General features: G+C 39.7%; 1 protein-coding gene across 1 annotated transcript; it reads right to left on the bottom strand.

Moving 5' to 3' along the window:
* Window positions 1-5,661: 5,661 nt before the first annotated feature.
* On the bottom strand, window positions 5,662-7,980 carry Nup44A (nuclear pore complex protein Nup44A). The gene is made up of 7 exons (XM_077437098.1): window positions 7,197-7,980; window positions 6,929-7,085; window positions 6,693-6,843; window positions 6,518-6,625; window positions 6,219-6,446; window positions 5,993-6,132; window positions 5,662-5,918 (listed from the first exon to the last, which is right to left on the bottom strand). The coding sequence occupies exons 1-7, from the start codon at window positions 7,302-7,304 to the stop codon at window positions 5,752-5,754; spliced, it is 1,059 nt and encodes a 352-aa protein (XP_077293224.1). The 5' UTR covers window positions 7,305-7,980; the 3' UTR covers window positions 5,662-5,751.
* Between the last annotated feature and the right edge of the window lie 5,969 nt (window positions 7,981-13,949).

Raw genomic sequence — 13,949 nt, 5'->3', positions numbered from 1 at the left:
TAATCCACTGAACCGATTACGATGGAACTTTCAGGATTTGTTGTATGCATAACCGGGAAGATTACTGTGAAAAAAAAACGGGAACGGAAACGGGAAAAACGGGAATGAGCGTCATTGCAACGCTATCATTTCAAATGTTTCGGAACGGGAATTGCATGCGATATTGTGGCATTGCAACGCATGCCGGGTTCAGCTAGTTATTAACATTCCAGGGGGCGCGCTGTCATAAAATTTACGACAAATGCGCTTTATCGCATTTCCTACTTTTACCACTAAGTGATAAGCATCGAGCTTCGAGCTATTCGAAGGTCAGTGTTTCCCGAAACTGCAGGCGAATCAGGTGTGCTTAGAAGTTTTTGTGAGTCATCGATATTTGGTAATTTCCGTTGAGCGTTACGTTGAAACCTTTACATGCCAGAAGCATTCTGTAGTTGAGGTGGTTTGTAATAATTGTAAGGATGAAAATATTAATTCTGACTAATAGGTAATATTGATTCTGATTAATAATTCTGACTAATGATCGAATAGGTCGATAAAATATTTTGTTTTGAAATGTTAGCATATTTAGAGTGTTGTTTTGGTTTTTTGTTTAGAAAGAAAAATATATATTTTTTAAAGTATTGTCATTTATTATTTTTCATAACCTTACAATATTTCCTTAACATTTACATAAATAAAATAGCATTTACATGGAGAAAACTTGATGGCGTAAAATTTACGACAAGCGCCTGCTCAAAGGAAATAACTCGGATAAAGGATAAAATTTATAAATGATTTTAGAATAAATTAATTTAAAACTCAATACCAAAAGTCTACAAATATATATAATACAATACTGTCATACTGTTGATGCAAAAAATTCCACTTAGAAGCAAGTAACACTCCCCTACTGTTATATGAATCCGTTAAGAAGAGGTTTTATTATACACTGAAACAGGATGCAGACGCGAAAGCGTCGAAATTAAAAACAGTCTTTTTCATCGGGTTGGGGGGGTTGATACTGTAGGGGTTAGTTTGTAGGGGGTGTAGGGGATGTGGGGTGTCAGAGCGTCGTGGCAATATATCTGGTCGGTCGAGGGCGATAATTTGTGGCGTCGGTAGCAGATTTGTTGCCGCGCGGCCGAAGATCCACATAAATCAGGTGCGATGTGACGGGGCAGCCGAAGCCCGCATCGGTCACGTCACCCTCTTCCGGTTGACCCGCTATTCATAATGGACCTTATCAATGGCCCGAACTCATCACACCACCGCCGCATTAACAACGGCTCGTCTGATTCTTTGTCCTGAAGTCGGCGAGTATCCGTTACAACTACTGAACACCCCGACCAGCCTTAGTGAATACTGAAATGTGAATTTATTATAATGAGTTACTGGCTATAAACATTCTTTTATCATATGCTTTGCTTCTGTTAACAACTCGATGGTAGTACAACAACTCAAAGGTACATCAATAATAAAAACAATTTCGGTGTAACAATTTAGTACGAATTCCAAAAAAATACAATAGTGTTGTGGCGGCTCGCTTATACGACATGGTCGAGTTTGGTTGCCTTCCTGTGAGTGGGAACCAACTCGGCTGGGTTCGGACAGCCACTACTCACTCTGCCTTTAGCTGTCATATAATAAACACGTGCATTAACATGCCAGTCGTCTCATTCGTTCATCCTCCATACTGGTGACCCCCGACATCGAGCCACGCAGCCTCGATCAATTTCAACATGCCGCTCATCCCTGCCTCGCCGAGCCAGGCGGGAAAAGCTACCCGCCGCGCCCCCATCGCCATCAACACAGCACGTCGCGGCCCGCGGGTGACAATAAACGAGCAGACACGGCTACCTACCTACCGACTGGAGTCCAGCCACAACGTCGATGACAGGTGCTTAAAAAAATGGGGGAGCGAATGAGACGACGATCTTGACAGCTGGATGTGGAGTCATGCGCGATCCACTACACATAGAACGGTCATCCAGCACCACAAGACATACACCACCTCAGCACCATCATCATCATCATCATCAAGGCCCCGTCCGTCCCCACGAGCGTCGTCACGCCGAGACGGGCGGTAGCGCTACAACACCTCCACGAGCCACAACGACTCACGGTCCAGCTCGGAGTATCATCAACCACATCGATGCCCCTGCCGCCCCCGCCGCCCCACCAACCGACATCAGCCTCGGAAAAGCGGCGCCGGCGCAGCATCGCATCGGCGCGACCATCGGACCAGCCACCGTCCTGCTCGCGACGTCACCGCCCTCGAATCTACCGACCATTCAGGGCGGTACACCTATGTACACAGCGGATGACCCACGTCAACAATTTTTTTTCTCCCCACGTAATATTTTTTTCTCTTTGTGTAACAATAATTTTTTTTCTATTGTAAAATTTGTTTCTTTGTAATTTTGGTATCGCTGATGCTGGGGGGGGGAGTGATGTGGTGGCTCGCTTATACGACATGGTCGAGTTTGGTTGCCTTCCTGCGAGTGGGAACCAACTCGGCTGGGTTCGGAGAGCCACTACTCACTCTGCCTTTAGCTGTCATATAATAAACACGTGCATTAACATGCCAGTCGTCTCATTCGTCCATCCTCCATAGTGTGTTACGGGGACGAGTAAGAGATGGTGTAAAAATGTTATAGTCACAGATTTTATTAGATTGTTATATTCTTTAAATAGCAGTAAGTATTCACGAGATTAATGTACAAGTTTGTATTACAAGTTACTAGTCTCAAAGTGCCACCACAAGTTACTAGTTACGCTGTTTAATCGCAAGTGGTCTTCAAAATGTTTAACATGAGCATATATTCAATAAGGGTAACAATTTCGACCAATCACAGTTTGGTAAAACAACTGGTGATTAAGAGGGCTGTACACCCGAAGCCTTAATTTTGTTGCCGTTCCTTTCTTCGATATATATGTATATATTGAGTGAATGCGAAAGTTGCGGTTCGACCAGATAAAACGTATTTTAAATTGACAAAATCAAGGTTTCGTATTATCCTATTTTCTCCTCCGAAACTGTACCAATTTTTAAAAAAATTTCATCATCGGTATGAGAAAGATATTTTCTGTGCAACTATGCGCGTATTTTTTTTTAAATCGACCGTTAAATAAGCACGCTGGATTATTTTCGTGGGTGTAAAAAAGAGGCGATTTTATTGATGTTTGGCGGCTCCTAGCTCCTATAAAAATTAACTAATCAAAAAAATAAAACGTTAGATGCAACCCAATGGTGTATATCCATAGCATATTAAAAAATAATTTCTCTAGTGACATAATTGAGGAAGGGAGAAGTGTAATACGTTTGTATGGACAAGGCGCTGGTGTCCAGCCCTCTTAACAGTGCCATGCATGTGTAAGATAGTTTTAGTATTTGACATATGTATCCCTTGAGTGTATCGAGTAGAGGCCGGAATCTGAAGGGGCCGGAATCGCGCCGCCTATTGTTCCATTGTTGTAAATCCTTTGTAAAAAAGGTTCGGCAAACCTTTAACAATACATTTACAATCTTTGAACAATAAACAGCCCCTTCAGATTCCGGTCTCTAGTATCGAGAAATGGTTTCGTAGATACACACAATTAGTCATGCAGATTTAAGAGGGATAATAATATTTGAGGGAAACACAATTCGTGAGAAAAATGTAGCAAAGCCATAAAATTAATTAAAAACAATATTTTAAGATTTAGTGTTTGCATATGTATCCCTTGAGTGTATCGAGAAATGGTTGGGTAGATACACACAATTCGTTGTGCAGATTAAGAGGAATGATGATATTTGAGGGAAGCACAATTCGTGAGAAAAATTTAGCTAAAGCAATAAAGATTTTGAAAGTCTCATAAATAACTTTAAAAGAAAATATCAATTAAGCGTGCGCTCAAGGAATCAAGATCAAACAATAAGCGGGAATAAAGAGTAATATAAGTACATACATAGGTTGTAAGATATTCACTACATTACAAGTGTTATCAAATTTTGATACTGTGAATTGAATTAAAATTATATAATGATGTTAGCTTCATGTGGAGAAATGTTTATAAAAAAAAAGAAAAGTTTAATGAATGGCTAGAAAGGTTTTAAATTTTCAGAAAAAATGTGATGGATAAATACTATTCAAGCCAACTAGTGCAATATGAAGCAATGCACAAGTTCACTTTGAACAATCGAATGTTCTTCATAGAAGCGATTAGAAATCTACATTTGTATCATACATACATATATGAATAATATTTGAAGTAGCAAAACTAAACTGAAAGATAATGCTAAAATTCTTGAATATATACATATGTAAATACATCTGTGACATGTCAATCATAACAGTTCTAATAAAATCTATCTTTTAAAATTATGTTTTTAATTCATTTTAATGGATTAAAAATATTACAATCTTCTTCATTTCCTACTACCATGGGCAAGCATTATTGTTGAGATTCTGTCCTATTTTAAGCAAACTGATACAAGAGTCAGTATCCCATCCATGATCTGATGTTCCGAGTTTTCCGTTTTCCCTCTACTTTTCTTTCCACTATTGTCTGTAGAAGGCGATATCAAGCTATCAAGCTGTCTCTTTTTGTGAAGCAGCAGGTCAGTTTCGTTCTCCACATATTCCTTCCATGAGATATTTTACATCCTCCGGTAACCAGGGCTGCCGAGAGGGGGAGGGGAGCCGGGGTTAAGTTCCAGCGCCCGGACTACTAAAGGGGTCCCGTGTCGGGACATCCGACTGACCGATATTGATATTTTATATTATTCTACATAAAAATACATGTTTTTATTTAATTCTACATAAATGTTTATTATTTTTTGATCCATGCATTCTTGTGGCCACGTGAAATCGTACCTGTTATACATACATATCATACTTTCTTATTCAATTATTTTTAAAAATAACAACTGACATACAAGGTATTTTTCTTATAGTTTCAATAGATTTTTCATATATAAAAAATATATTTATAAGATCTATTTTTTTAGTTTGTCATAGGCCCTGGAATTATTTTTTCCCAGACCCTGGGATTCCTCTCGGCAGCCCTGCCGGTAACACTCTGTCTTATTCAAGCTTCCCACTAACAGTGTCCATGTTTCGTATTCATAAAGCAACACTGACCATACATAGCAACGCAGAAATCATAAATGTAATTTAATAGACACCCTTCAGAAACACAAAACACTTTTCATGCTACTGAAGGAATTTCTTGCCAATTCTATCCTTCTATTTCCATTTCCGAATGTTGTCTATATTAATCAATGCTCCTGGGTAATTATTCAACCATATATCTGCGCAATCGGTGAAAATTAACGGTAAATAATTATTATGCCAATGGCAAAACATGCCAAACTTATTCCAACATGTTGAATTACAAATTTGAGCCATGCATACCCAAGTCAAAATGTCTCGTTGTGGTTTGAAATATACATATGTACATACATAATTTTTCTCATTCAATTTTTTTTTATATAATGCACTTTCAGATTTAATTATAGTCTGCAGTAGCTTGCTCATGTTGTGCTTTGCCTCGTGCTGTGGCAATCCATTGAAGAATCAACTGAAAGAATGTTTCCATAGCATTCTAAACTTCTTAGTATTATAAATAGGTATTTAACAACAATCAAAATTACAGTAACTTGAATCTTATTAAAATTTTGGAGTTAATTAAAAAAAGTCAATATTGAAAAATATCATTTTAATAAAGACAAATTATAAAATATGTAGTTTTTACAAATCAGAGTATAAAATAAAACTTCGTAAAACTCCTTCAATGCCAAGGAACCTGATTCGAATTTGTTATACTTCCAAGTTTATAATATCGGGCATTCGTCGACGGTACATGAGGCAAAGAGGGTAGACCACCAATAACCTGTGACGCTCCGATACTGTCACCACGCAAAACGCTTACGCAAACCCACTGACGTTGATATTGCACTGTGCGAAAACAAATTGTAAAATTAAAAACAAACATGAAACTAAAAAAAAAGTGTATAGACGTTGAAACCTACTCTTCCATAGTCGTATTGTGGCATCGTCTCCAGATGATGCAAGCAGTGTACCGGTTACATTCCAACAAACTCGCCAGGCGGGTGCTCCGTGTTGATCCATATTAGCAACCACTTCAACTGTATACCGGCCGCCTCCTTCACTAAAGATTATAAGCACTTACATTTGAATATTTCCACTTTTAATTAAAATGTACATACGTACTTTGACATTGTATATTTTACTTACGGTAAAGGTCTTAATGATAAAATTCGCACTTGATTAGATGCAACCGCTAATAAATGATACGAACGTCCAAGATTAGGCGCAAAAGCTATATCATGTATGGGATCGCTCGAAACGGGCCAAGCTCCTGTTGGCTCAATTCGTGCCCACCTTCGAGCGGCTTCACTATATTCCAGTAAAATTACACGGCCTCCATCATCACTACCAGCCGCCACCATAGGTGGGTGAGCCCTTTAATTAAAATTAGAATTAACAAATACAATTGCAATAATTATTTTTACAATATTAATATTTTTCCAAACCTCGATAGAGATGGATTCCATGAAAGGCAACTAAGGGTCACTTTAGTTGGGATTTCATGCTGCAGAGTCCATTGAGCGAGATTCATAACATCCGGTGCTTCGTATATCCTATAAATACATCGAAATGTAAAGGTTCCATTCAAGTTTATAATGTTTTTAAAAACGAATGTATTACCTTATTATTCCATCAGCAGAGCAAGTTGCTAGATATAGGCCAAGAGTTTTAGGGCCAAACTTAATATCGGTAACGGAAGTACGAGAATCTACAAGACTTACACGTCTCAACCACTGTTTTCCACCTTTTTCCCCAGTTCCTCCGATGTCTCCTAAATTTTTTTCAACCAATAGTTAATTTATACTTTAGAATATCATTAATATGACTGGAAAACTTTAGTATGCAAAACAACAAACCGGCTTCTTCCCAAACAGCAGCTGTTCTGTCAAACGAACAAGTGGCTAAAACTTGACCAAACTCTGGATGAGCCCACGTTACTTTCCAAACGGAACCACTGTGAGCTTTCCAACTGGCTGATGGACGCCATTTTCCTTCTAACTCCTTATCCCATACCTACACAAAATACAGAGTTATTAATAATTATTGTGCAAAATTTGTTAAATGAAAAATATAATCATCTAAACTTGGAAAAATGAAAATTGTACAAATTAATCAAATATGGACCTTCACAAACTGATCGCTGGAGCATGTAGCCATGCGTTCTCCATAGAAATCATACGCCACATCGTGCACAAGATCTCGGTGCTCCGCTGCTAACGAGAGAGCCTCCATATCCTTGCGAGGGAGCCCTGAAGGCCCCACACTAAAGGAAACTAGATTACTCACTCACTAAATGAAATAAAGCAATTGCCGCGCTCCTCTTTTACAACCGTAAACCGACCTAACCTATTTGACGTATGTGGCCTAAACAACTTCGGAATCGTCGCGTCATTCGCTGCTGCCAACCTACTTATTTTATATTCATAAGGTGCGTGTCAAAAGGTAAACGACTACTAGTCATATAATTCGACTGATTTTTAACTTTTGGGTGTGACCAGTTTTAGGGTGTGACCAGTTTTCTCGTGACCAGTTATAGTGTGACGGGTGATCACGTGTGACCGATCTAGAGCGACCGGTTGTCCTGTGACCGGTTCATATTTGACTAGTAATCACCGAACCGTTTCAAAATACAGATGTTCAAAATTGGAATATTCTGCATTTTTACAATTCTAAATATTAATATTAATATAACATAACACTTAAATGAAATATAAACTCACGTTTTTAAAACCGAAATAGATGGAAAAAACGCCAAGTTGGCCAGTGTACTTTGCAGTTTATTAATTGCCTAAAAGCAATTGAATTTCAAAAAGACTTATTGTTTTCGTACCACGTTATTATTTACGAATTTTGAACACATTGTGGCGGCTCGCTTATACGACATGGTCGAGTTTGGTTGCCTTCCTGCGAGTGGGAACCAACTCGGCTGGGTTCGGAGAGCCACTACTCACTCTGTCTTCAGCTGTCATATAATAAACACGTGCATTAACATGCCAGTCGTCTCATTCGTTCATCCTCCATACTGGTGACCCCCGACATCGAGCCACGCAGCCTCGATCAATTTCAACATGCCGCTCATCCCTGCCTCGCCGAGCCAGGCGGGAAAAGCTACCCGCCGCGCCCCCATCGCCATCAACACAGCACGTCGCGGCCCGCGGGTGACAATAAACGAGCAGACACGGCTACCTACCTACCGACTGGAGTCCAGCCACAACGTCGATGACAGGTGCTTAAAAAAATGGGGGAGCGAATGAGACGACGATCTTGACAGCTGGATGTGGAGTCATGCGCGATCCACTACACATAGAACGGTCATCCAGCACCACAAGACATACACCACCTCAGCACCATCATCATCATCATCATCAAGGCCCCGTCCGTCCCCACGAGCGTCGTCACGCCGAGACGGGCGGTAGCGCTACAACACCTCCACGAGCCACAACGACTCACGGTCCAGCTCGGAGTATCATCAACCACATCGATGCCCCTGCCGCCCCCGCCGCCCCACCAACCGACATCAGCCTCGGAAAAGCGGCGCCGGCGCAGCATCGCATCGGCGCGACCATCGGACCAGCCACCGTCCTGCTCGCGACGTCACCGCCCTCGAATCTACCGACCATTCAGGGCGGTACACCTATGTACACAGCGGATGACCCACGTCAACAATTTTTTTTCTCCCCACGTAATATTTTTTTCTCTTTGTGTAACAATAATTTTTTTTCTATTGTAAAATTTGTTTCTTTGTAATTTTGGTATCGCTGATGCTGGGGGGGGAGTGATGTGGCGGCTCGCTTATACGACATGGTCGAGTTTGGTTGCCTTCCTGCGAGTGGGAACCAACTCGGCTGGGTTCGGAGAGCCACTACTCACTCTGTCTTCAGCTGTCATATAATAAACACGTGCATTAACATGCCAGTCGTCTCATTCGTTCATCCTCCATAACATTATCATTTATTCCATTGTACAGGTACTGCAACAGACTTGGGCTGTAATCATGAATGTTAGAATAGGTTCAATCATGTTCCGACGGTTTCCTACACCTTTGGATAACATACAAATACCCCTTGATGTTTTTTGATGGAATTCTATTTCGTAAGTTCATCTTGAGCACCTTTGAAAATTAGGATGTCTCGAGAGCACGGCTCTCTTGGGTGCATTTATTTGATCACCATTCTCACAACATTTCCTTCCCGCTCTTCAAATAAATCAGTCTTGCATTAAACCTCCCGTAATTTTACTGTCGTACCCTACATCATTATCTCGCCGATTCAGAATTGAACATGTTTAAACCTTGCGGTACTTAATAATCGCAGTTCATTGCAAATAATATTAGCTAAATCGGCAATACATCACATGTATATTGATATTTCAGTGTATTTGCAATATCAGCAACTTCAAACCTCTTTAATCAACATAAACATTAACTACATTTTTTTGCTAATTCATCAAGATTTTTGCTTTAAATAAAATCCGCACACTTAACTTTGTGCTGTATATATTTTGATATATGTGTATTTCAGTTATTGTTGTAAAAAAATGGCAAAGTTTGAGAACGATCGGTAGAATGTAGGATATCAAACCCAAAATGTTGTCAGACGAAAGAGCTGTAAGAATATAGCACATCGCGTACTATCCCTTATCGTTATCAATACACTCGCATACTCCATACCATACCCCTCTGGAATGCACTTCTATTCAAGCGGAAAATAATCTTAACACACCACGATCACATGTCCAACTGAAACAGATGCACCGGTGGATCAGCAACTAACGCCAGTGAACTTTGGGAGCTTGACCATAGTTCACTCCGACGAAACAACTTCGTTACATATACTTCTACTTCGTTACATATAATGTAATATTGATGAGCCAATAAAGATCACCTTCCAAACAAACACAATCGCGTGTTCCTATAGGCGGTGGGACACGGTCAACATACCACTTATTCCCGCACTGCCTAAAGATCCAAGTGAAGTATAGAAAAGGCTTATAAAAAAACACGTTTAACATCTTATCATCATCCTCTGCTGGATGAAGGCCTCTCCAACACGTCTCTGTTTAGCGCAGCTCTCATCCATCTCACCCAGGGCCGCTCTAAGGGTAGTTGGCGCTCGGGTGCAAATCCAAAATTTGCGCCCCCCCCCCCTTCCTCCAAAAAAAAAAAAAAAACAAACATTGTTGTTCACCCCGCGTATCATCAGATATAAATTTATATGCATATATATATATATATATATATATATATATATATATATATATATATATATATATATATATATTTTAATCGGGATATTTTGTGCGCCTCCTATACGATCTATTTCGAACATTTTACCTTATTATTCAAAATTGAAGCCTTTCGTAGTTATATTCAGGGCTTTTTTTCCCATCTAACGCGTTGGAACGGCGTTCCGGCACCCTTTTGTCTTAGCATTTTTTATGTTTCAAACGAATATTGAACATAATCTTTTTCAATAAAAAACTTGACAAGTGAGTTTCGGCACCTTTTTCTCAAAAAAAAAAGCCCTGGTTTAACCAGGCTGGTTATATTTATATTATATCTTAAAGTAATATACTGTGGCGGCTCGCTTATACGACATGGTCGAGTTTGGTTGCCTTCCTGCGAGTGGGGACCAACCCGGCTGGGTTCGGAGAGCTGCTACTCACTCTGTCTTCAGCTGTCATATAATAAACACGTGCATTAACATGCCAGTCGTCTCATTCGTTCATCCTCCATACTGGTGACCCCCGACATCGAGCCACGCAGCCTCGATCAATTTCAACATGCCGCTCATCCCTGCCTCGCCGAGCCAGGCGGGAAGCTACCCGCCGCGCCCCCATCGCCATCAACAGAGCGCGTCGCGGCCCGCGGGTGACAATAAACGAGCAGACACGGCTACCTACCTACCTACCTACCTACCGACGTCCAGCCAACGTCGATGACAGGTGCTTTAAAAAATGGGGGAGCGAATGAGACGACGATCTTGACAGCTGGATGTGGAGTCATGCGCGATCCACTACACATAGAACGGTCATCCAGCACCACAAGACATACACCACCTCAGCACCATCATCATCATCAAGGCCCCGTCCGTCCCCACGAGCGTCGTCACGCCGAGACGGGCGGTAGCGCTACAACACCTCCACGAGCCACAACGACTCACAGTCCAGCTCGGAGTATCATCAACCACATCGATGCCCCTGCCGCCCCCGCCGCCCCACCAACCGACATCAGCCTCGGAAGAGCGGCACCGCCGCAGCATCGCATCGCGCGACCATCGGACCAGCCACCGTCCTGCTCGCGACGTCACCGCCCTCGAATCTACCGACCATTCAGGGCGGTACACCTATGTACACCGCGGATGACCCACGTCAACAATTTTTTTTCTCCCCACGTAATAATTTTTCTCTTTGTGTAACAATAATTTTTTTCTTTTGTAAAATTTGTTTCTTTGTAATTTTGGTATCGCTGATGCTGGGGGGGGAGTGATGTGGCGGCTCGCTTATACGACATGGTCGAGTTTGGTTGCCTTCCTGCGAGTGGGGACCAACCCGGCTGGGTTCGGAGAGCTGCTACTCACTCTGTCTTCAGCTGTCATATAATAAACACGTGCATTAACATGCCAGTCGTCTCATTCGTTCATCCTCCATAATACCTATTAACTGATGTAACTCAATAGACTTAAATTATTGACAATTTAATTTTACTTTTAATTGTTATCTAATATTAGTTATTGAACGTGTATACAATGTGCATAAAATTTCTGCCATCGCTGCTTTTTTTTCCACACGAAACGTACTTTTGCGACGTTTTTGTTTAACAGAAGCTGTCGATATATTTTTTTTCCTTTAATCACTGTTAGTTTTCTCAAATCACCCCTTAGAGCAGCCCCGATCTCACCCCATACATTTTCCTAATTTCATCTACCGATTTTCCTTGCGGCCTTCTTTTCACCCTTTTACAATTTCTTGGGCATAATTCTAGAACTAATTTCGTCTATTTTTCTAGCTACGTGACCCAACCATTGCAGTTTCAATTTCTTCCTTTTCTCCACAATATCCACTTCCCTCGTCATATTTCTCACCCACGTATTCCGTTCTCTATTTCTCCTCGCTATGCCATGATCACAGTGTTCCATACTTTAAGCGCATTGGACTTGTAGCATCTTGGTATTCAATATCTATGTAGTTTCACATCCATATGCACTATAAAAATGTGTAGTCCATGAAAATTACATTTTAACTTTAATATTTATAAACAATTTATTTAAATAACTTTTATAGTTTAAGAATTTGTAACAGAGTAGAATTCATCCGCATAAAATACATTTTTTTATACACATTCATGTATACTGTCACGAATGCACACTTAGCGGCGACCATGACGTGACCAGTCGCCAGATCATGGTTAAAATAATATTTCCTACGGCCGTAGAAGCCAAGCCGACGTCAAAACTGACAGCTTTTCCCCTTATAGCGGGGGGGGGGGGACTGTCGTCATTTACCTGAAGCACACACCCACGAATCCTATCCGAGAATACGAATAATATCCAACTAGAAAACTGACTTTGTAACTGAAAATACTTACCTCATTCTCAGATTATACTTATCAATTGAAAACAAATTAAATAAGTGATTAAAAAAAAACCAGAAACAGTAATTTTTGATCATTTATTGATTAATTTAAAACTCAAAACTAAATCAATATAAGCCATATGCGGTACCCGAGAAACCTGGAAAAGAATACCTTCCAAGTTGAAAATACACAAACACAGCCTATCCATCAGATTGTATTTCTCAAAGGACAAACCTAGAAATTAAAAAGAAAAACAAAAGAATATACCAAGCAGTATATTATATAATACACCTATGATAAACACAGATAAATCGAAAATACTTGTCATTAGAGGCGTTTGAACTTCAGACAAAAGATAATAAATATCTCTATATTTCTAATTGATTGCAAATTGAATAAAAATTCAAAGATACTGTCTCGAAACTTTTTGCTTCAATGTGACGGTGAAGAGTATACAAATTCTTTTTTAAAGAGGATACATTTTTAAATTTAGATAATGTTAAATTTAAGGCGTGCATTTTCATTTTGAAAACCATAAAAAGCCTTGTAAAAACGATTTTCCACTCTCTCCTTACCAAATAGCCAAATACACAACCTCCCAATCCTGAGAAAGTTATCAAATGGTTAAGTCTACTTTGAAGTATCAAAAATCTTAATTTTGTTGTATAAAAACCAAAAACAAGAATATAGAAATTGAAATAACATTCCAAAAAGAGAAAAGGAATTTCAATACCATCTGGATTATTTAAATTTTAATGCAACATTACCGAAAATTAAGATTTCAGAGGTAATTTGTTTCATATAATGTTAACAGATGCAAGAAACTCTCATCTCCCCATTAAAAAAAATATGATTTCTAAAAATATAATTTGCATTGTCATGCTATTAAATTATTTGATTAAAGTTTTTCAAACATCAAATAAAAAATATTATATCTTCAACCTTTTTTTTGAACGGAAGAAAATCTTTTTTTACCACAAAACGTCCATTTCCAGCAGTATTAATTATTTATAAACATTTAAGAGTGTTAATAGTGTTAAGTGAAAAAAAGGTTGAGAAGAAATGTTACAGAAAATATTTTCTCAAAGCGTAAATCAAATCACTCAATTCTCAATGAACACTTACTCTGATATACTTACGCATAAAGCTAACGAAGACGGAACCAGCACCACTCCAATTACGGGACGATCGACACCTCTTCCTCCTATTCCTTTTCAAGGACTTACCGATCAAACTGTGACTATATTCAAACCACAAGAGCGCCATATATACTTACTGATCACATCACGAACACTTAAAACTTT

This window comes from Arctopsyche grandis, chromosome 8 (genome assembly GCF_051622035.1).
Source record: "Arctopsyche grandis isolate Sample6627 chromosome 8, ASM5162203v2, whole genome shotgun sequence".
NCBI classification, from domain to species: domain Eukaryota; kingdom Metazoa; phylum Arthropoda; class Insecta; order Trichoptera; family Hydropsychidae; genus Arctopsyche; species Arctopsyche grandis.
Note: the sequence above shows the minus strand (reverse complement) of the source record. Positions and strands in the feature narration are given on the sequence as shown.